This window comes from Protopterus annectens, chromosome 1.part0 (genome assembly GCF_019279795.1).
Source record: "Protopterus annectens isolate FY-2018-M chromosome 1.part0, PAN1.0, whole genome shotgun sequence".
Taxonomy (NCBI): Eukaryota; Metazoa; Chordata; order Ceratodontiformes; family Protopteridae; genus Protopterus; species Protopterus annectens.
In genome coordinates, this window is record NC_056725.1 from 296,005,950 (window position 1) to 296,028,313 (window position 22,364).

At 37.7% G+C, this 22,364-nt stretch overlaps 1 protein-coding gene across 1 annotated transcript in view; it reads right to left on the reverse strand.

Moving 5' to 3' along the window:
- Window positions 1-22,364, reverse strand: part of PRKCE (protein kinase C epsilon) — a 3,007,622-nt gene that overhangs the window by 1,023,205 nt on the left and 1,962,053 nt on the right. Inside the window, exon 8 of the mRNA XM_044059920.1 lies at window positions 10,477-10,573. Within this exon, the coding sequence (XP_043915855.1) occupies window positions 10,477-10,573 (97 nt within the window). The remainder of the gene's footprint in view (window positions 1-10,476; window positions 10,574-22,364) is intronic.

Sequence of the window (22,364 nt, forward strand, 5' to 3'; positions counted from 1 at the left end):
GAAGGGCAGTAAGATTTTTTTGTTATTGTAAGGCATAAATCAGTTTATATACAGAAACTAATTGTGAGCATTTTAGGACACTGCTTAATTCAAGCCAGTTAAGTTGTCTCTAGGCTTGACAGTAGTGGGTTCTTTGTGTTGACTTAGTGGCAAATTTAGTAATTTTATTACAGCAAGAGGCTAGTTAGGATTCAAGACTTTTATCTAGGTTAGTCAAGATAGGTGATGCATACAGGAGGGCTGGGAGTAAGTAGAGTGGGTTTAATGCTTACTGTACTAGGTCTGTATGGTAGTGCTTGGCTCTTTAGAAGGAGCCCAAACTCTGATTGGTCTTTTTTATGGTTTATGAGATAAGGCAGTCAAATCTGAGATTTTCATCAATGACAACTTCTAGGAGTTTGCTGTGTGCAACTTTTTTATTTCTATTTTAGTGTTGTTTCCTGATGTAATTAAGAAAGACTGTTACATTATTTTGGGGTGAAGAGCATTCATTTTGTTTCATTTGGGTTAAGGGGCAGGCATGAGTTTTTTTTTAGCCAGGTTTCTATAGAGGTAAAAGAAGTTTGGGTAAATTTATGGAGTTGACACTGCACATATAAATGCTGAATCACAGACAGACTGGATGATGCTTGTGCGTTGTGTGACAGCATGGAATTTATTTATAAAGATGTTACAGGGGAGTGATTCAATGATTGAGCCTTGGGGAACACCTATGGTGACAGGGTGGAATGGGGAATAATCCTGGTGCCATTTGACTTTTTGCTTTCTTTCAGACAGTTAGCTAAGGAATCATGTTAGGGAGTACTAAGAAACTCTGATGGAAGCAAGTTCAGATAGTCAATATTGACGTGATACTGTGTCAAATGTTTTAGAAAAGGCTAAAAACATTGTTGACACAAGTTTGCAATTCTTTCTAAGTTGATTTATGGTATTAGTAAAATGTATTAGGGCAGTGTTTGGACTGTGATGGGATCTGAAACCATGCTGTGTTCTGGAAAGTAGCTTCTTGGAGCTGAGACATTTTATGAGTTGCGTGTGGCTACACTTTTCAAGTATTTTTGAAAGTGTGGAGAGGACAGCTATGGGCCTATAAATGTAAAAGTCAGTTTATGTATCGACTCTGTGTAATGGAATAATATAGGAACGTTTCCAAATAACAGGAACATATCTATTAGAAATGGACCTCTTTACCAGTTCAAAGAAGGGGAAAGCAATAGCGTCAGCAGCTATTTTTAGAAATTCTGATGGGAGTTTATCAGCAGCCAAGGTGTTGGGTTTCAATTTCAGTAGAAGCTTTTTTATAGCAGAGGTAGGTTCTGGGATGAGATTGAAGTTATGAGAGAGATTTGGATTTGTTGATGGGGGAAGAGACAGAAGTGGCAGGGTTGATGTTAAAAAGGACAATATGGTCTCTATAAAGTAATACTTTAACTGGGAGCAGACTGATTCAGTGCAGTTACTGTTTGTTGGGGAAGGAGTTGTAGTTTGGCCACGGTGTAGTAAATTATTTAGGGATGACCAGAAAGGTTTAGGGTTTTTTGATGTTGTGTGTTAACGCTTATTATAGTAGGTTTGCTTATCTAGTTTGACATGGAGTTTATTATTGTTCCTTAGTGTCTAAACACCCGTACTGAGTTACAAATCTTATCTTTACAGCTCTTTCTATTCTAAGTCACAGTCTAATATTAGCTGTTTTGCTTCCTTTGTTAGCCATGGTGCAGGACTGGACTGGACTGTAGACTGGGGCCAAGTCACTACAGATTTTTGGGAAAATATCACTGAAGTTGGAGACTGCAGAGTGTAAGGCATATATTTTTAGTATATTCCAATTACTCTAAGAAAGTGTTTTAACAGAGGTAGCTTTGTGAATATTGGTTGAATTTTGTATTTGGTTGGATATCATTTATTTGCCCTGGCTATGACAGCTTCTAATGGTGCATGTTGGCAGGTTATCACTTACGGTCTGGTAAACATCCAACTGCAATTATTTTGACTAGTTTACTGGTGAGCACCCAGTCTAAGGACAACTGCTTGCTAGAGTTTTTGTCTATTCCAGTTAGAGATGAAATTAATTGAGTAAAGCCCTATAAAGTTGTGGATTCTGTTGAGGCAGTACTGTTTATAAGATGGCAGTCTATGCTGAAGCTTCCAAGGATAAGGGTTTCATATTGGACATTATGAGCTATCCAGCGAGTGAGACTTTCTACAGTATTGATGTTGTTACCTGCTGGGATATATAAAGCTCAGATGCAGATTATTATTATTTTTAGTGTTGGTAAAATGATATCGGCATTGTTAAACTTTGGGATCTCTTGTTTAATTAGGGTTATATTTAGAGTTTTTATAGAGAACTGCAATACCTGTTACTCACCTGTTTATGCTATCAATGCATATCATGTTAAATCGTGGAGGGGTGTATGTCATTATTAAATATTTCTGGTTTTAGCCAGGTTTCTTTGGCTATGACTATATTGGGAGCGTGCACAGCATGGTATGGTAGGCCTGGGTGTCATGGATTTTATTACATTTGCTTCTCAGATTCATATTTAACAAATGGAGATTATGTTTGGAAGATAAATGTGTGTGTTAGTAGTATGAGCATCGAGTGTGGTTTGGTCAGTGTACAGCTGCTGATGGAGGGGACCATGGTTTGGGTGAATGTATCCACTGATTAATTAAGTTGTTCTTTTGTGCAGGAAAGTGTATAAACACATTGGCTTTCGCTTTAGTGTTATTGGTGCCCTGGTGTTTGGAAAGTTCACTTTTATATAGTTGTAGCTGAACAGTTCTATGCTGGGAGAGTGGTAGAGGCTAGGTGATATGGTAAGTGAGAGGTGGGCTGGAGATCTGTTGGGTAGATGTGCATAAGTGGGTGAGGTATATTTCTGTATTGGGAAAGTATGATAGTTGGTGAGACAGACAAGAAAGTAGAACAAAGTGACTAGGAGAGCATTAGGTAATGCTGGTGTATAACTACTAGCAGGGTATAATGGATTAAAATGTTTGGGGCATAAATAAAGATAAGTTTCTTTGCTTGGTACAGTAACAATACACAGTGAAACAAATGAAAACCAAACTAGCACAAACTCAGAAAAAATACCGGATCCAAAGCAGTAAGGTTGTGAATTATTAAACCACAGCAGTCACAGGACTAGAAAGAAGTTTAATACATAAAGCGCTTTTCGTCTGCAATAATACACAGACTTCCTCAGACAAACTACAATTTAAAAAGGCAACTTAAATAGTACACCAATGCTGATTCGTAAACCATGGGCCAATCACACAGGATTATGGCCATGTATAGAATTTAAAAGCATACACTCAATTATCACACTAACTCAAGTAACATATGGGTAGTATGATGTATAAAAATATTAGTAATAAAATACTAAAATATATCATATTTCATGAACCTAGACGCTTAAGCGGAGACCATATACTGCCAAAGTAAAAATGATAAATGTACATAAAGTATGTAAAAAATTATGAAAAATACTACTAAAAAACATGATTATCTAGACAAATTCTTTAATTTAAGGAGGCTGCTAATAGAGCAACCTTCGTTAAGACCTGGTAAGACATAGGCATTTAATCTAATCTGCCAACGTAATTCTGATGCTTCCAGAAGTAAATGTAAGGGAGCCCCTCTGATGGTGTCGTGCATCTGGTCAATCACCATGTATCTAAAATGGTGGTCCTTATACTGAATAATGTGCTTGGCAAGAGCATTTTCCTGTTTGGCTTTACTGATTCTTAATCTACGCTCAGTTTTGCCAACATAAAATCCTGTGCATTTCTGGCATAATGCTAGGTAAACAACCATTCTAGAGTTACAAGTGCATCTACACCGAATGTCGAATCTGATGTTATTGATCTTAAATCTATTAGATTCAAAAATGTACCTGCACTGGTTGCAGTTTTGGCATTTAAACATACCAGGGGTTCGACTACATTTCACCTCCGGTTGTTCTAATAAACCTTTCAAATTTTTGCCTCTTCTGTAGGTAACTTCAGGTCTATCACCCACTTTATTAAGGACTAAATGGTTAGAACGAAACATGTTCCAATTCTTAATAATAATGTCCATAATAAACCTGCTAGTGGGGCAGTATGTAAGAATTAATTTAGTATTATTAAGATGAAAGTCAAGTAATAAATTTACTTCACCCACTGGTTCTGACCTAAACTCAGGTTCACATATTGAGGCGATGTTAAGTATAGGTTGGTACATCCCTCTTGTTCTTTTATTAATAACTTCCTTAAGTAGATTGTCTAGTAAATTTAACGGGTAGCCTCTATGTAGGAACATATTCTTAAGTATATTACATTCCTTAAGGAAGTCATCATCTAAGCTGACCATCCGAGCTGCTCGTACGAGCTGGCCCTTAACTACTGACCTTTTTTGGTAGCTCGGGTGGCAACTACTGAAGTGAAGAAATGAATTAGAGTGTGTTGGCTTCCTATATATACTAGCTGCATATTTATTGAGTACTTAATTTTTCACCAACCAAACATCTAGGTAAGCTATCGCCTCAGTGTTGAAAGTGGAAGTAAAAGATAAAAAGTCAGTTGACTTGTTAAAATGATCTAATAATAGTAAACTATCAATTTCTCTACCCTCTAAAAGGATGAAAATATCATCCAGGTACCGGGTGTAATACTTGATCTTGGACATAAGTGGTGAGTTATTAAGTACATTCCTCCTTTCCCAGTAAGACATCACAATATTAGCCAGACTGGCCCCACAGGGCGACCCCATGGCCACCCCAATTTTTTGGAGGTAAAAATTCTCTCCCAATATAAAATAATTATTGTATAGAATCATATCCAATAATTCAATAACAAGAGATATTTCATGAGGTGGGGCACCCTTGCTTTTAAGAAAAAAGGCTACCCAGTCAATAGCTATTTGTAAAGGTATGCACGTATATAAATCTTTGACATCTATTGTCAAGAAATTATACTCTTTGTTAAATGTAATGTTATTTATTTTAGCTAAAAAAGACCAGGAGTCCTTACATATTTGCTCTTCATCCTTCAGATATTTTTGTAGTATTGTATCTACCAATTTTGCGCAAGGGTAAGTGGGGGATCCACGTCCATCAACTAGAGGACGCATAGGTGGGTTGAGGAGGTCCTTATGTATCTTTGGTATACCAAAGATACAAGGGAATCTAGGAAATAAAGTAGTAAGATATTTGTGTTGGTCTTGGTCAAGTCTGCCCTCAAGTAGCATTTCATCTAAGGTATTTTTGATGCTGCGATAAGCATTATTAACTTCAGATCTAGAACTTAACGAGTATGCATCATTTGAGAGCAGGTCAAGCATCCTATCAAAATAGTCAACTTTATCAAAAACTACAACTCCTCCTCCCTTGTCAGGCTTACAAATTCTTAAGGAATGTGACTTAACAAATTCCAATAATAACATTTAATCTTTGGCCAAGTCATTGGTACCTGAATCAAAGTAATGCAAATTGCTAAATCTCAAATCAAGTTCGCAACTGTTCTCAAAAGCTTGGACTAAGGGGTGCAAAGGCGGATTAAACATACTGGGGACCTTGATATTGTAGGGAACATTGTTACTAGTGGTGTTAGGTTCAAACAACAGGTTAAAATTCAATTTACGAGCAAACATTTTTATGTCAATAATAGTGTTGACTAAATCAAACTTTTGTTGGGGGACATAGGTATGCCCTTTTGAAAGAAAGTCAGCAAGTTCGTCTGGGATAGACACTGTTGAATAGTTAAAAATATTAAAGTCACCTAGTTGGTTGGTGGAAATCACAGGTTTCACCACTTCATTGATGGAAAGAACCGGAGTATTAACCACATCTACCAATGAATTATTGGCTAAATTCAAAGAAAAATCCATACTAGGAGCAACAGTGACTGTACAGTCCAGGGCCTCACAGGTGTATAAAGGTAGAGCCAGGTTACGATTGAACCTAGTATCTACTGTCCCTGAAAATTCTGATTCTGTTGTTTCGCCCTGGTTGATTGCTGTAATTTGTTCCTCTGTTTTGGGATGGCCCCCTGACGGCTGGTGTTGTAAAAAACCTGTTGCTGGCCAGTGTGAGTAGCATTATAAGCGGGTTGTTGTCTCCGATTCTGTAACCTCTCACTCCTCCTAACGCCATGATCCACTAATGTGTCTCCGAATGAGTCCAGCTCTCTAATGTTAGTGGGTAGAACCTCACTACCGCTAGCAGTAGTGGGTATATTAACGTTGTTGGTGTTAGGATTCCATGTTTGTGAAGGCGCAGGAGGTGGATAAGCCACCCCTAATTCATACGCCTTCAAGTCACGCTCTAATTTCTTAACCTTATTGGACTTTAATTTAGTCAGGTACTGGTCGATGCTACTAAAGCATCTACTGTAATCATATTTGTACCTGCTAAATTCCTCATGGGATTTGATAGAGGTGTCCAAAACAGCGATTTCTTCATTTAATTGTACCACCCATAGTGAGTAATGCTTGATCATTAATTTAAGTAAGTCCAGGCCTTGTTGGTCAAAGAGATTAATTAACTCTTTGTGAAAGTCAGAATTCAAAACCAGCCCTGTTGGGTATTGAAAATGTCTCAGGCCTTTTGGGATGACATTACAAGCAATGCATTCGTTAAAGTAGGAAATTTCCAGTTTTAATTTTTTGACCTTAAGTAAAAGTTTGTCAAATGTTTTCAGTTTATCAGCTAATAAATTGTTTACCTCTTGGCTGTCAGGTGTGCTGTTAGGCATCGTGCGGGCTGCCCTTTGCCCATATTCTGAAAAAACGAAATCCTCAGACAGCCAGTTGCCCAATACCGGAGCCCCATCAAGCAGGCTGCTAGGCGCATGATTATTAACTTGCTCCGTTCGTTCAGTAAGACAGGATTGTCTCTGTGAATCACCTGCTATGCCACTGTTCAAAGGTTGTTCCACGCCAACATTAGATGTATTAGTTGGATTTAATAAAATACTTGTTCCTAGCCGTTGCAAAGGGTCAGGAGCAGTAGTAGGAAACACCCTACCATTTGATGAATTCAAACCGCCAAGTTCACTACGTTCATTCAGTAAAGAAGGGGATGCAAGAGTGTTAACTGGTTGCATAGTAGACTTTGAATTATTCACGAAAGGCAGGAAAAGATTTTTCATATCCTGCTGTTGAGTGTCAAGCTTGTCCAGTCTCGCACAAAGCGATTCCATCCTCTGGAATAGCGAGTCAAATAAACTGTCCTGTGCAGCTGTGGACAAAGTAGCTGGTGCTGGAAGAGCACTATTACAGCTCCTAAGTAATGCTGGAGTAGCATTAGGAGAAAAACCATCGCTGCTAGCTGTTCCGGAAGCCATGAAACAAATGAAAACCAAACTAGCACAAACTCAGAAAAAATACCGGATCCAAAGCAGTGAGGTTGTGAATTATTAAACCACAGCAGTCACATGACTAGAAAGAAGTTTAATACATAAAGCGCTTTTCGTCTGCAATAATACACAGACTTCCTCAGACAAACTACAATTTAAAAAGGCAACTTAAATAGTACACCAATGCTGATTCGTAAACCATGGGCCAATCATACAGGATTATGGCCATGTATAGAATTTAAAAGCATACACTCAATTATCACACTAACTCAAGTAACATATGGGTAGTATGATGTATAAAAATATTAGTAATAAAATACTAAAATATATCATATTTCATGAACCTAGGCGCTAGCGACGAGACCATATACTGCCAAAGTAAAAATGATAAATGTACATAAAGTATGTAAAAAATGATGAAAAATACTACTAAAAACATGATTATCTAGACAAATTCATAATTTTAATAATTCACAACCTCACTGCTTTGGATCCGGTATTTTTCTAACAATACACAGTGAGTTAAGTTATGTCAGCTCCTATTAATTGAGGATTATAGATTAGATTTGTGTTATGACTGGTTGTCTTTGTGGGGGTTGAGGTTGTGGGTGCTTAAATCCAGAGGTAGCAGGGATGGGTGGGAACTGACAGTAGGGTAGGTGAATGGAAAGGAGTGCAGTCCCACAACCCCCGGTAAATGTAATAACAATATAATGCGCTGTGCACAGAATAACCTGTCACTTAAGGAAGCCCATCTCAACTTCTAGGCCATGGAGGCTGGACCTTCAGAATGCATTTTCAATTTTGCTTGCTAAGGTTGTTTGGCAAAACCCTCCACTGGGATCTTCAAACTCTGAAAATGTAGTCACCCATTTGTGAAATAAAGAACGTGTTTTATGAGCCAAAAAAGAAGAAGAAAAACCCACAAAAAAGTGCCTATCAGAGACTGTAAAATTTAAGTATGCACATCCTTGAAGAAAGGAAATAAACAAAGAGAAGAAAGACAGAAACAGTGTAGAATATTGGGGCACAATCTTTTTCAGGTAAGAAACCCAAGCAAAGATGTGCAGAGGGAAGAATTTCTCTATTTAATTTTACGTTTTAGTCAATTACTTTTTTCTATTCTGATGTAATTTTTGTTCTGTCTCCATTCTTTATTTATAACTTGAATCATTTATTCAAAGAAGTTGTATTCAGATTTGCAGCTTATAACAAATTAAGATTTAATATAACTTACATTATGTATTGTATATTACAGTGCATTCATTTTGTAATACCTGTTAAATTGTAAAACTAGTAAATATGAAAAAAGCCATACAAGTAAATATTTTTTATTGAAATTATAACTGATGCCTGAGATATGACCAGTTAAGAATTGGACTTTAACAAGAAAACAATCGAATCCCACCATGAAGGTAGAGAAATGGAAATATTATATACAAATCACACGGTATAGAGCAGTCAGTCCATCAACCCAACACATAAAGTACTTTGGGGTAAAGTATTACTGACCATTTCACACAATAAGACTTGGAAATTTTTACACAGGCAGTGTAGCTTTTTTTCTAAATTCATATATAAAAAATAGAACATTTATATATCTTACTACACACAGAAAATACTATATGAAAATATCTGCAGACTATAATTCCAAGAATATTGTTTTTCTTGCACTATACATTGTCTACTCAGCATATTATGTGGGAAAGTCAAATCGTAAGTTAAAGGAACAAATTTGTGATCACCTCTTTGATACAAGAAGGCACAGGAATACAAATACACTTTATAAACGTATTAGTGACATTTGTGAAATGCACCAGCTTAATTTTGTGGTTTTACAAATTGTGCTAGAAAGCTCTTAGGAATAGATTTAATGATGCAAACTGAACATCTGAATATAACTTCTTAAGTCAGCTGTGTACAGATAAATATCCCAAGCTAAAAGGATCTGTTAGTATTAAACCAGTACTTAAAAAACAAAGGAAATCAGACTTGATCAGTGATTGTTTTCGTACTGATGTTAGTATTTTAATTGTGCCTATTTAATGTGAACTTTAATGTCCTCTTGTGTATCTTCTAATGAAGCAATATTTGCATAAGCTTTTCAAGGCTTTTATTATGAATAAACTGTTTTTCTGTGGTTTCCTGTTTTTTTTTTTTCCATTTTAGTCAGTGTTTACCTGGCTTGGTTTTGCCTGCTGGAACTTTCTTTGTCTAGCAGTGTTTATGGTGTCATTATGCATGGCAGGTTTGTTGTTTTCTTGCTGTTATTTCTTTAGCTTTTTTGTAGGCAGCTAACATGCACACTCATGAACTCTGCTCATGCTTTGAGGTTACGGCATACGCATGTACTTTGCAGAGCTGGGCACATGCCCCTACACCATCTGCTGTATGCTGTATACCCCACTTCTACTAACAAGAGACATTCTTTACCCCAAAATCAGAAAGTCACTTCAAAAGCCCTCCACCACTGTCTCATCCAGCACCCTAGACCCCAAATAATCACAGGTCATGTGGATCTCTGTCAGGTATTTAGATCACGAACCCTGTCACCACTAACCTAGGAGCCAGGGCTGTGAACAATGCGAAAGAATGCTAAGATAAGTAAGGAGGGATACAGGCAAAAGAAACCAGAAGGTACTCTTTTTCTGCAGACTGCTTTAACAGACACAGTGGAAAATGGATAAGGTATTTTAGCCATCACCTTAAAATAAACTGTGAAGGAGTAGATGTATTACTGCATACAGGGCAATTATGTTTCACATGAACATGATAGTTGATAACCAAGGACAATCTGCAAGACTTGACTATGTGCACCCCGAGTAAAGGAAGGAAACAGACTTAACAACTGCAAATAGATGTTGCCTCAGCAAAGAACTCATACTGAACACACTTCAGAGCCTTTAATTTATGGCTTCATCCTGGTAAGGCCACTGGAACCAGAAGTGTGCAACTCTGAGCTAAAAATCATCCTTGTAGAATAAACCAAAACAAGAACAGAGGTCTAAAGGATGAACCAGACTAAATACAGAAATAATAAACAGCTGTCCTTTTTTGTGTGCATCAAAACATTTCACCATTAAGGTAGAAGACCACGAATACTTGCTTACATATCAGGATTAATTTTCCTACCCTGATCACAAGGAGATGTTGGTGCTGATTTTGACCGGTCATCATCAGACGGTGATGTTCCTGGGACTGTCTGTTGAGTTTCTGCACCTGCAACCAACTGCATCAATTTCCACAAGACACAAAATAAAAATGAAAGCACAAAAGAAGAAAACAGAAGAAAAAGACAACAGCAGTTTTACAAAGACAAATACATCATTCATTTATTTATGGTACTCTAAAGAATACATATTCATATGTGATACAATATGTCAGTTTTTAAGAGACTAACAGACAGGCTGGTGATGTGAATTAAAAAGCAGCTGACAACGTCTAGGAAACCTCAAAAAAATCATATCGTGGTTTACTTTAACTTACATTTAAAATATTTACTTATCTAAAAACTGAGCACCAAAAAATATGTCCACAAATAAAAAACTTTGTTCCTGAAACAATTTTTTATTTTTCTACTGCATGAATACCAAACTAATAAGCCCAGAAATAAAAACATTGTTCCCAACACATTCAATTCTTTTGACTATGTAATCTAGCCTGATGTTATAATATAATATCCATGACATCACCTTTACTTTTAACGCATCATATTATGATGACATAGCAGATGGTTAGAGCTACAGAAAGCAGCAAAGGCAGCCAAATCCAAATGGATGCTAAAATGTAAAATATTATAATGTAATACTGCTTTACACATTATTAATAATTTATTAAGAATCAGAAAGACACATCAACTAATGAATGCAAACCAAGCTATTGTCATTTTAATGTTTTTTTTAAAGTTTCCAGAGAGAGATGTCAGCTGTTCTTTAATGTACTATATTTTCCAACACTCAGCGTTAGTGCCTATTTGTCATAATCCAGAAGGAGTGCTGTAGAAATTTGCTCACCATCATGATTAATTTTAAGCAAAATATAAAACGGCTAATAGATGGAAATATCACCTGCTTGTGTACCATCAGTTTCACAAATTTGATTAATAAACTAAAATTACAGCAATTAAACAGGTCAGATGTTTTTGTTTATAAACTTCATGTTAGTAATTATATTAGTATCTGCAAAGCTTCAGAAGCCAATAGGAAGAATTCTCAGAGAAAGAAGACCGGTGCAGTAAGTGAAAGTTTCTCATTTGCCACACATGAGTGAGTACACACACACACACACACACACAAACACACGCACTATTTTCAACACGCACACAGCAAGCACCACAGAAGAAGTAATGCATTTTTCAAAAACCTGCTGAAAGCAAAAATATGAATCCTCCCACTTTTGGTAGGAGACTCCCTTACCTTCCTTTCTTCCGATCTCCATTGTTGACAACAGAATCTCCCATCGGTGCCTTCCCCCTGCCATAATTGTTATTTATTTATATTACTTCATTAACTTCATGATCTTATTGCCTTGTAACACAAAAGCTACAACAATGCAAGACTGCTGACTCAAAATTCACTTTCTGCATTTCATTTACTAGTGTTGTTGTGAAATCATAACCCAATAAGCAGTATTATTATTTAAGTGATGAACTTTTAAAAAAAATCTGTTACCTCCATGGCTTAGCTCTTGCGAAATGGACACTGACAAAAACAAAACAGGATCATGCAGTATGTGGTTCCAAGATGTCAGCCACTGGTGTGCCAAATGGACACACTTCCAAATGAAGCTAGTGATTTAAGCTCAAGTAAGTGAAGCCAGATGGGGATAGAGATGGCAGGCCAGCATCTGGGCAAATGCTATGCACCAAAAGGAACTCTATGCAGCAATGTTAAGTGATTCATCCCTAGCTAAAAATACAACCTCTGTTGGGTTACAAACAATACAGGATGGTAGAGTCAGTTCAATGTCATTTCTTAACAACACTGGGCATTTACATGCACCATCCCTCAACACCACCCAGCCATGACTATACTGATGTAACTGCATTCTTCACAACTACTGACTCCTGACAGATGCAGACATTTCCTCCCATCAGTTACTTGCGACAGTCAAGCTGCACAGCCCAAACAGAATTATAGATGGCCTCCAAACAATGGCAGCTTCCTGGTCAAAAGGCTTGCGCCCTGAGTTTACCTGGAAGTTCTGGCACTGGGGCAGGCAACTCGAAAGGGTGGAAGTGAGCATCTAGTGTCAGTTCTCCCATCCATGGGGGAATAGAGCAGGTGGCTCTCAAAGGGTTGCAAGAACATGGAATAGTATGCCTATTAGGCAACATTTTACCCTGCAGCTGGGGCTCAGTGCAACTATGGAACCATGTAGATATCTCTAGTCCCACAACAGCAGGGCTAACAGCATAAAAGGGAACAAGGTCATAGGTAAAATATGTTTGGTTACCTGACTGGACGATGGACCGTGAATAGGCGACTCTAACCCCTAACACAGCAATTAATTGTTAGGATGGGGAAAGTAAATGTCTGTCTGCAGAAACAGAGTGATGGTTAAAGAGAATAAAGAGAAGAAAATACTGAATAAAAAAAGATGGCCACCAGACAGCTGAAAGGCACCCTTAGCCATCTGAAAGTATTCACTTGCAACAGAGAACAAGCCTTTAGAGAACAGGAATTGCCCTGTACACTTTAGAAGTAGGCCAGATGAAAGGGCCAGAAAAAGACAACATCCTCAAACCATGCAACTTTTAGCTGCAATAGCCTTGAAACTCACTCAAAATCAAATTAGGCAAATTAGGTTATGTAAAAACCACCAAATTCACGAAAACCAGAATAACCTTCAGAACAAAACTGTGAAAAAAAGACAAAATGATGACTGTCCACACAGATAAAAAGTTAAAGCTAAGTTAGCACTTTCTTTTGTTTTAATCACAACAAACTTCTTCAGAACTGACCAGTAAATCAATTAGTCCAGTTTAAATACAAAATTTGATTAATAAATAAACCAATCAAATGTCCATTCATCTAATTGTTCATTAATACATACCATTTTCTTAAAGGCAAAAATATCAAATGTGAAATATAACACTTGACATGTATACAAAAAGCATATATCACATACAAATGTGTGCCTACTATAATAATACTTGTCAAATAAACTATTTAATAATATAGTCTGTTATTTAAAAGACATTTAACATTTAAGGTCTCATTTACACCAGGAATGTGATCTGCCCTGAGGAAAACCTGCCATCTAAGCTCCTTGTTTTCCAGGGCATTATTAAATTCTGTGACAAATGGAGACAAATCTATTTCATCACACACTAAAAATACAAATTTCTTGAAGTTAGAACACTCCAAAGCATGTTTGACTAAAGCATTATTAGTATATTTATTTCTAATAGCCAAACAAATTTTATTTTTATAAACATAAATCCTTTTATAAAGGGCTCTGATTGTTTTCCCCACATAGAAACTATGACAGGTGGAGCAGGTTGCCAAATATACTACCCCCATACTTTTGCAGTTGTATCTGCCTTTACTGACCACCATTTTATTAATATGTGGGAAAAATATGTTTTTGATGAATCAATAAACCTGCATTGTTTGCAGTTATAACATGGATAATTGCCAGTGGCTCCTCTAACAGTTTTGTGTTCTCCTGTTTCTAAAATGGACTTTACACTTGCAACCTTTTTATAAATGAAGTGTGGATGGTCCCCTAGTACTCTAGCTAAGTCTCGGTTTCCCAAAACGACTTTCCAGTTGTTGGAAATTACCCTGTTTGATGCTATAGAGCAATCAATACTAGTAGGAACAGGAAAGGCACAGTCCATTTCTTTTACTTTCCCACTGTTGTTGTTAGTTATAAACCCATTGGTTAAAATTGGTGGGAACTTTTCCATCCTAACCAATAATATCTGTTCGAAATTTTCCTTCAGTTTTTCATATGGATACCCTCTCTGGACAAACATGAAAATATGTTTGTTTGCCTCGCAAATGAAATTTTCATTATCTGAAATTAATCTACTGAGTCGTATAATTTGACTTCTGACCAAGTTCAACTTCATGAATAAAGGATGGCCACTCTCAAAATGAAGGAAATTATTAGTATAGGTGTCCTTTCTGAACACCTTGCAGATTAATCTTTTTTCTTCAAGATTCATATTTATATTCAAGTCCAAGTAGTGCACATTCGTGCCAACTTCACTTAAAGTGAACTTCAGTCACATCCTGTGTCTATTCATGTTTGTGTCTTTCGGCTTTTCCCGGTTAGGGGTCGCCACAGTGGAACTCCGATCTGCTAATGATTGGCAGTAGAGTTTTACGTGCTGGCTTGCTGGGCCTAACGCACAACCTTCAACGAAGGAATGCCCGTTCACGCAAATCGCCACACAGAAGGCGCTCTGAGAATCGATCGGGCAACGTCTAACTGTGAGGCGACAACGCTACCGCAGCACCACCATCCTGTGTCTGTTCATATCATCCAAAAATAGATTTAACTCATCAGTAAATCCATTCCAGACAAAAAACAAATCATCGATAAACCTCCTATAAAAGGAGACATATTTAAATCTCTCCAGTTTTGTCAGGAAGGACAGTTCCCGCCAACTTAACACTAAATCATCGAAAGCCGGTGCTACTTTAGCCCCCATAGCAACCCCACAAGTCTGACAGTATATTCTTCCGTCAAAAAAAAGTTATTTCAACACCAAATCAAGTAAAAGGCAAATGGACTGTACCATTATGTTCTCAAGTTTAGTGTGTTCCTTCAAAAAAATTTCACAGCTTCTATCCCCATACTTTGATCAATAGAGGTATACAGGGATACTACATCTACGGTAACTAATAATGTTTCCGTACCTGTAAAAGTGTAATTTCTAAGAAGGTCTAAGAACTCCCAAGAATCTTTTAAAAAATATGGTGTCTTAACAACTAAGGGATTCAGCAAATGGTCCAAATAATGGGAGATCGTAAAAGGTTTACCCTTTTTGGCTGACACTATGGGTCTAAAGGGTGGGTTGGTCACATTTTTATGTGTCTTTGGAATACTAAAGAAAACACCTAACCAAGGTTCTTCCACGTAAAGGAATTCACAGGTTTTTAAATTAATATAATTTTTGTTTAACAATTCCATCAAAAGTTGGTCTATATTGTGAAAGTTTCTCCTCACTGTGTCTTTGCTGACTAACTGATAATTCTTTTTCTTGTTTAGTAATTCCTTGATACATGTTTGGTAGTCAGATATTCTCATTATGACCAAGCCATTACCCTTATCAGCTTTCATAAACCTATACTGTTGACTCTTTCTCAAGTCAGTTAAAATTTTCATCTCTCTTTGGTCCCAAAAATACCTTTTACTTTTATTTTTGTTTTTATTTTTACTATGAATTGTATGTGTCCCCTGATTACTGCATATACATCGGATGTCATTCTCACACAGTTCTTTAAATATGTTGAGTGTCGATGTCAATTTTGAGTTCACATTGCTTGTTTTTCTACATTCAGTGTTGTTTCTATGTTGCATTCTGTCTAAAACATATCTAAGATTTAATTTTCGGATGTATAGTTTCAAATCTAACATAGTATCAGTTAATGGAGCTTTAACAGAAGGTACAAAAGAAAAAATTTTTCCAAAGCTTTTGTTTGACTTTCACCAAGTGATAAATCACTAAGGTTGCATATTTTGCAAAAAGGTACTATTTCTTTCGATATCTCCCCTTCTTTTTGTTCCCCAGGTTACCCTTCCCTTTGGTAGTGGTCACATTGTTGTCTGTCTTGGACAACTTGTTGGGAAAAGGGGTGTTTGGACCATGTGAAATATCATTGTTATTGCTAGTACCTTCCCCTGCTTCATTTATTAAATTTCCACTATCTACATTGTTATTCTGATTATTTTCAACAGAATTCCCTTTGTCAACATTTCCGGTACTCTTGGCATCTCTAAAGCCATTAATAGTACCTTCTAGGCAAATTAGGTTGCTTTACTGAACACTATACGATACCCACATTCCACATGTTATATTAACTCTTTGCCTGAAAATAAATGTAAGGCTAGAGGTTGACATACAGGTTGCAGCACTGTTTGGTCAGAGGTAAGAATGAGCTTGTGTCAGAAGGGGAATGTCATGTAAGGAGACCAGAATGCTCAATGGCAGATGTCTCTTTCTCATGCTCTGTCTCTGGTGGAAGAGATGGGAATGAGTCATTGCAAAAAGGGCTGCAATGGAGTGATATCACTGCAAGTTCATATGTGGATAACCACAATCCACCACACTAATTGCAAAAGAACATTTTGTTTCAAGATGTCACCGAAGTTTTGTTGTTTCTTCTCCTGATTCCTGAAGCACTAAAGCCTTCCTGTTCCCAGTGTTCCCTGGTGAGCACCAGAAGCAGCCATTGGGCTGCTTTTTCACTAAGACAATGAACTAAAGGGCAGAACTCTATTTGGGGTGGGGGGTGGGGGGGTTGAAAAGAAGCCTATCTAGCACAAAACCGACAGCCAGGCACATTGTGATCAGGGCCTAGGCAAGGAATACAGTATAAATGGAAATCCTTATGAGGTATTTGCTTCCCACAAGTAATACAATTATTAACTTTTTCTGACATTGGTAAAAAGCAAGAAAAAAGTTTCCCCAACGGGGTACTTAGCTTTACTGAAGACTTCGGTTCTGAATCTCAAACACGAATATTTCAGTTGTCGGCCGACCGGCACTTGCGAAATACTTCTGTTTCGGGCACTGCGCAGCAAGAAAGACTAAAGGAAATGGCGTCGGCTGCATGTTTTATACCTCTGACGACTTGACGTCATGGAAGAGAAGACAGCAAACGACGCAGGACCCAAGACTTTGGAATTCAGGCCGACTGAGGGCAACCTGCCAGCAGATTACGCAAATGTAATGACTGCAACAGTGAAACACGAAAAACATCTATATTTGAGGTGGGGGAAGGGGGGTTGAAAAGAAGCCTGCATGTAATCACAGCAAAATCTCTACATCTGCCATATAGTGCAGTTGTAGGATACACAAAAAAGCAAACAGTAAAATCTGAATGGGCAGACTTTTTTCAGCACCAGTTTATATTCATGTAAAAGGGGGGACTAATTAGTCTTATCTGATCTTAAGTACTATATTTAATAAAAGTCAGCGCAAATAAGTGCAACATCCATGTTTCCTTTGCTGAAAAAAGGCACTAAACAATGACGTCCAGGTCAGATTTGCAAGCATATTATATGCTAATTTTCCCTGCTACATTACAATGTAAAATTCTGAGAAAATAGCAGTTAATGAAAGTGAAATGGATTTCTGTGTTTCACTTGGATAAGAATTGTAATATTTCTGTGCTTCTGGTAAAATTTCAATGGCTGTCTACTAGCAATGCAGTTGGCAAATCTACCACAAGGTGGCAGGATCCAACAGGCTATTTTCCATCATTGGCTCTAAAACTGGAAATGCATGTCTTACAGTGCAATATACTTATAAAGGACGTAAAAGGGGGCATATTGTATTACTTTTCTAAAACTATAAACTGTAAAATATTACATATAATTACAAGCAAAAGGACTTCTGTAAATTTGACAATCTACAATACAAAAAAATACACAGATGCTGCTTTCTAAAGAAAAATATAACTGAATGATGTACAAAAAGTCCAGTTTTCCTGGAAGATAAACATTTAGGGATCAGGCTCCAAAATTATCACAACTAAAATGGCAAACATTTTGAGTGCTCAGTGATCTATACCACCACAGAGCATCTCGTCTTAAAGTCTATCTTCTGTCTTTGGGGTTCTCTGTACCTTTTAGTGGGCAGAACATTTACCACAGAACCTTTTTTTTCCTGACCATTCTTTCTTAAAATTATGTGTGGTCTCATGCTTAGAATAAGCTTTGGTCCTTGCATGGCATTTTGGCATCACAACAAATTAATTACACCTACATTACAGCACCATTTCTTGCCCCCCTCCCCATCACCTGGGAGTAACACCTAAATGAAAACAGAATGACAAGGCTATAACACATTCACTAACAGGGAGGTTGTGTTGCCTCAGTGCTGCAGCTGCTGGGATGAAACTATGTACTGACTGCAAAGTCCCCTTTAAAGACCCACTGATAGAGTCAGTACTCCTGTACCGATCTTGTACTGTGAATGCAGTGCCTGTGACTGCATTACTTGTAGCTATAAGCATGTCCCAAACATCTCTAAAGGTACAAAGAACCTCAAAGACAGATGCTGTTGAAGAACAATCTTCCAAAAAGATACTCTGCTACTGGAGCAGAAGTCCAAACTGTAGCACTTGGTAAATGTAAACAAGCAGGGGTCCAAGGTATAGTTGTTTACTGTGGATTTAGTCTTGAAATATGTATTCAGGATAGCCACTTCCCAGGTAGATCCTGCCCACCACTAAAGACAAGGACCTATTAGCCTTCTGGTGATACAAGGCAACATAACTGGCAAGCCATCCAGGGATGGAACATCTGGGAGCAGCTGGTCCATTTTCCTGTGCTCATGGCTCCTGTGAAAATCTTAAATTATGCCCTACATTAGGGGGTGCACATTATACCCTCATTCTCTACTCAGAAATTGTGGACAGACTGATTAAAAGCTAAGAAAGTATCTTTCAGAGGGAAAAAAAAACTAAAAAGCAGATGATTTGATTACAAACATCATCAGTACAGAAGATGATGTGGGAGTCCTTGCGCAGAAAAGCCTGAAGCTTGAATACCAACCATTCAGAAGTGATAGACAATGAAAGTTTAGTTTGGTAAACTAGTCGGTTTGAAAGAAGGACATTATAGCACACTGATTCTGAGGATCAGGTCCCAAGGTGTACACAGGTTCTTTAACATATGCCAGTCAAGAAAGATTCACTTCAAAAAGCTCTTTACTAATTAATCAATGATCCCCTTTAAAAACTGGGTCTATGAAATGCCACATTACTGACCTCCATTGGGTCATGATGCACCAAGGTGGTAAACACAGGGCTGAATGAAAAATTAAACAGTTTCATGCAGTAGGCAAGACAATTCTGGAAGATTTAAGAACAGATAGTGAATATGACTTATATCAGCCAAACTAGACAGCCTTTTTCTATTTGATCATATATATGACCTGAGTGGAAGGCTTCCTATAGATTTTAAGACCTCGGGAGTTCTGTTGGCTGAACAGGAACTAACACAACAACTACACTTTCAGGTAGGGACAGCTGTCTTACCATAGCATTGGATGTCCTGTACTTGGGTCAGAAAAATCTTTGGAAGGGCCAAGAACAGTCTATACCTTTTCCTAACCACCAGTGAATGGTGAAACTAAGCACTGGCATTTTAATGTGGGACTCTGTTAGCAGGTAAGAAATGAAGAGAGGTGGGGTTTGTCACCCCCCTTACCACTATTCCACTGAAACTCCTTACCACTATTCCACTGAAACTCCAGCTACTGTCCACTTTCTCTAGGCTGCTTAAATAAAACTGTATTATTGTGCACTGCACATATACAACTTGTCATTTGGGAAGATAGCCTGAACACTGAGAATGAGGTCCAGCTGTGACGCATGTGTCCCTTAGAACACACAACCTCACTGAGATATGAGCAGCCAAAAAAGAAAACCATGGCCTCAGCTGGTGCCCCCTCCCACAACAAATACACACACCACAAACACAGACAGACAGACACACACATATACCTATACATACATTACTGCCCTGCAAGGTAACAAAGCAACATCTCCCTCCACTTATTCCGGTACCATTCCACTGCATGACAGTCTAATCTCACGAATTAAGTCTCAAGTTTTAAGACTGCATTCAAGGCAAAAAGTGCTAGAAACACAACCCTCAGTTCAAAACGACAAATGGAAAACCTTTCAAACAAACCCCAGAGAAAAGGGCAAGAAAGGCTATCTTGAAGTTGTACATCAAGACTCATCACTCCAAAAGATGAAAGACAAAGGTCGAAGGTAAAAAGAATCAAGAAGAAATGACGAGTGGAAACTGTCAACCTGTCAAGCACATGACTCAAGGTGGGGGATGCATGGCACTATGAACTTTGCCAATGCCATAAGCCCCAAGAGACAAAACAAAAGAGCCTAAACTCACGTCTCTGAGGTGTCATTTAAGGCAAAAATCTCAAAGCTGCTGGGCCTTCTCTAAAAGTTGGAACGTATAACCATGAACAATGTCCAGAATAATATGGTGCAGTAGTAGTAGGGAGGACTTGCTGACTTAATGGGAACTCAAAGTCATCGCATACAAAGTAACACAAGCTAACACCACCATCAAGTGCTCATCCATGTCTGGAAACTTCTGAAGGTTGCACCTTCACAGGGACTTCACTACAACTGGCTACATTTTGGTGAAAACAATTACAGTAGAAAATACCAAACGGCTTTAAGTGCAGTCCGACAACAGCAAAGATCAGAAACCTTATGTGAAGCTCTCAGATAATGACATGTCAACAGGCCACTAACTATTCTGCTACAGTCAGTCAAAGGTTCTGTGGAAGCAAAGACATCAACAAAAAACATATGTAACTTAACTGATGTTAGTGAAATTAAGGCTGGAATTACTTAGGTCCAGAACTCTACATAACCTCAAAATACATACATACACAATCTTTGGCACCGAGGAAAAAGAAGCACAACTCCTTTCTGCATTCCCTTTGCAGAACAATCTCCAATATCCCTTTGGCAAACAGGCATTAGTACAGTCTAAACAGCTCCCAAGACACAGCACAGGAAGACATAGCTGAGGATCCCAAGTAAATGTAATATTTGTGCTCCTGATACAAAGTCCAGCATCCAACTCGCCGAATCCATCACAAAGGTCAAAGGAAGAAAGTCATGAGTTTTGAGGAGCTTACTGGGCAGAAGTTCTCCTGGGGGGCTAATAGACAGGATTTGGAGGACAACTTGATCAGGTGTTTTTCCAGATCCTCCTTGTTGAACTGTTTCTTTCCTAATCCTAAACAATTAGAAACGTTTAGAAGAGGCAGAAAAGGAAGGATTAAACTGATCCTCTATAATATTTTCAGTGCTCTTCAATGGTTTACCTTTCTTATTCTATAAGATGAGCATTAACACATTTTCAAGGGTAGTAGTAAGGATGAAAATGTCGTTTCCAAGTGGATTTCATAAGACAGACTGCTTTTGTAAAGTAAGGTTCCACAGTACAGGACTTGCCATGGACAAAGGATTCATTGTGTTTGTCAGTACTAGTATCATGACCTCCATCCTCTCAGAACTGTTAAAGATTGAGACTGCAGTGTCTCTTCCTCACAGGTTTCAACACTCCTTATTAGCTGGAGCCCAGGGGATTCCTCAGAGTCTATAAATGTGCTGGACTTATAACCTGGACTATCAACTGACTGCCTGGTCTCAAAAGTCATTCTCTCTCTCGTTCATCCAAGAAGCTGTGCATAGTCGGCAATCAATGGCTATAGCTTGAGCCAAATGTGGGAAAGGAAGACTTAGAAAAGTGTGTTTGAGTGCAAAATGACTTGTGATATATTGATCAATTGTTCAACTGAGCCAATTACTTTCAATAAACACTCAATAACGTAAGTTCCATGAAGAAAGAGGAAGGCCAGTTTGGTTGTTTTTCCAATTACTTTCAAGTCACTTATTTTGCTCTTCCTTTCCCACATTTAACCCCTGGCATGATTGAAACCACAGCCTATTAAGCACTCGAGTTTAAAAATCTCAAAGTATGCCAAGTTAGATTTATTTTATACACGTTCCTTTACCCCACATATGTAAGTCTATTGATTTTAAACATTGGTATAATTATTAAACTTTTCTGATATTAATATTCAAAGATATCTATTATATTTGTATAATAGAGATAATAAAGACTAGCATTATGACAGTAGAATACATGTAAGTAGTAGCTTTTGTAAAACGTTATGTAGATATATATATCTATGTCTGATACTTTATTGTTGTGTGAATGTTTATAGCATTATGTCCTTCTTGCATTACAATTCTAGGTATCGGTAATATAACACTAGTAATATTCAG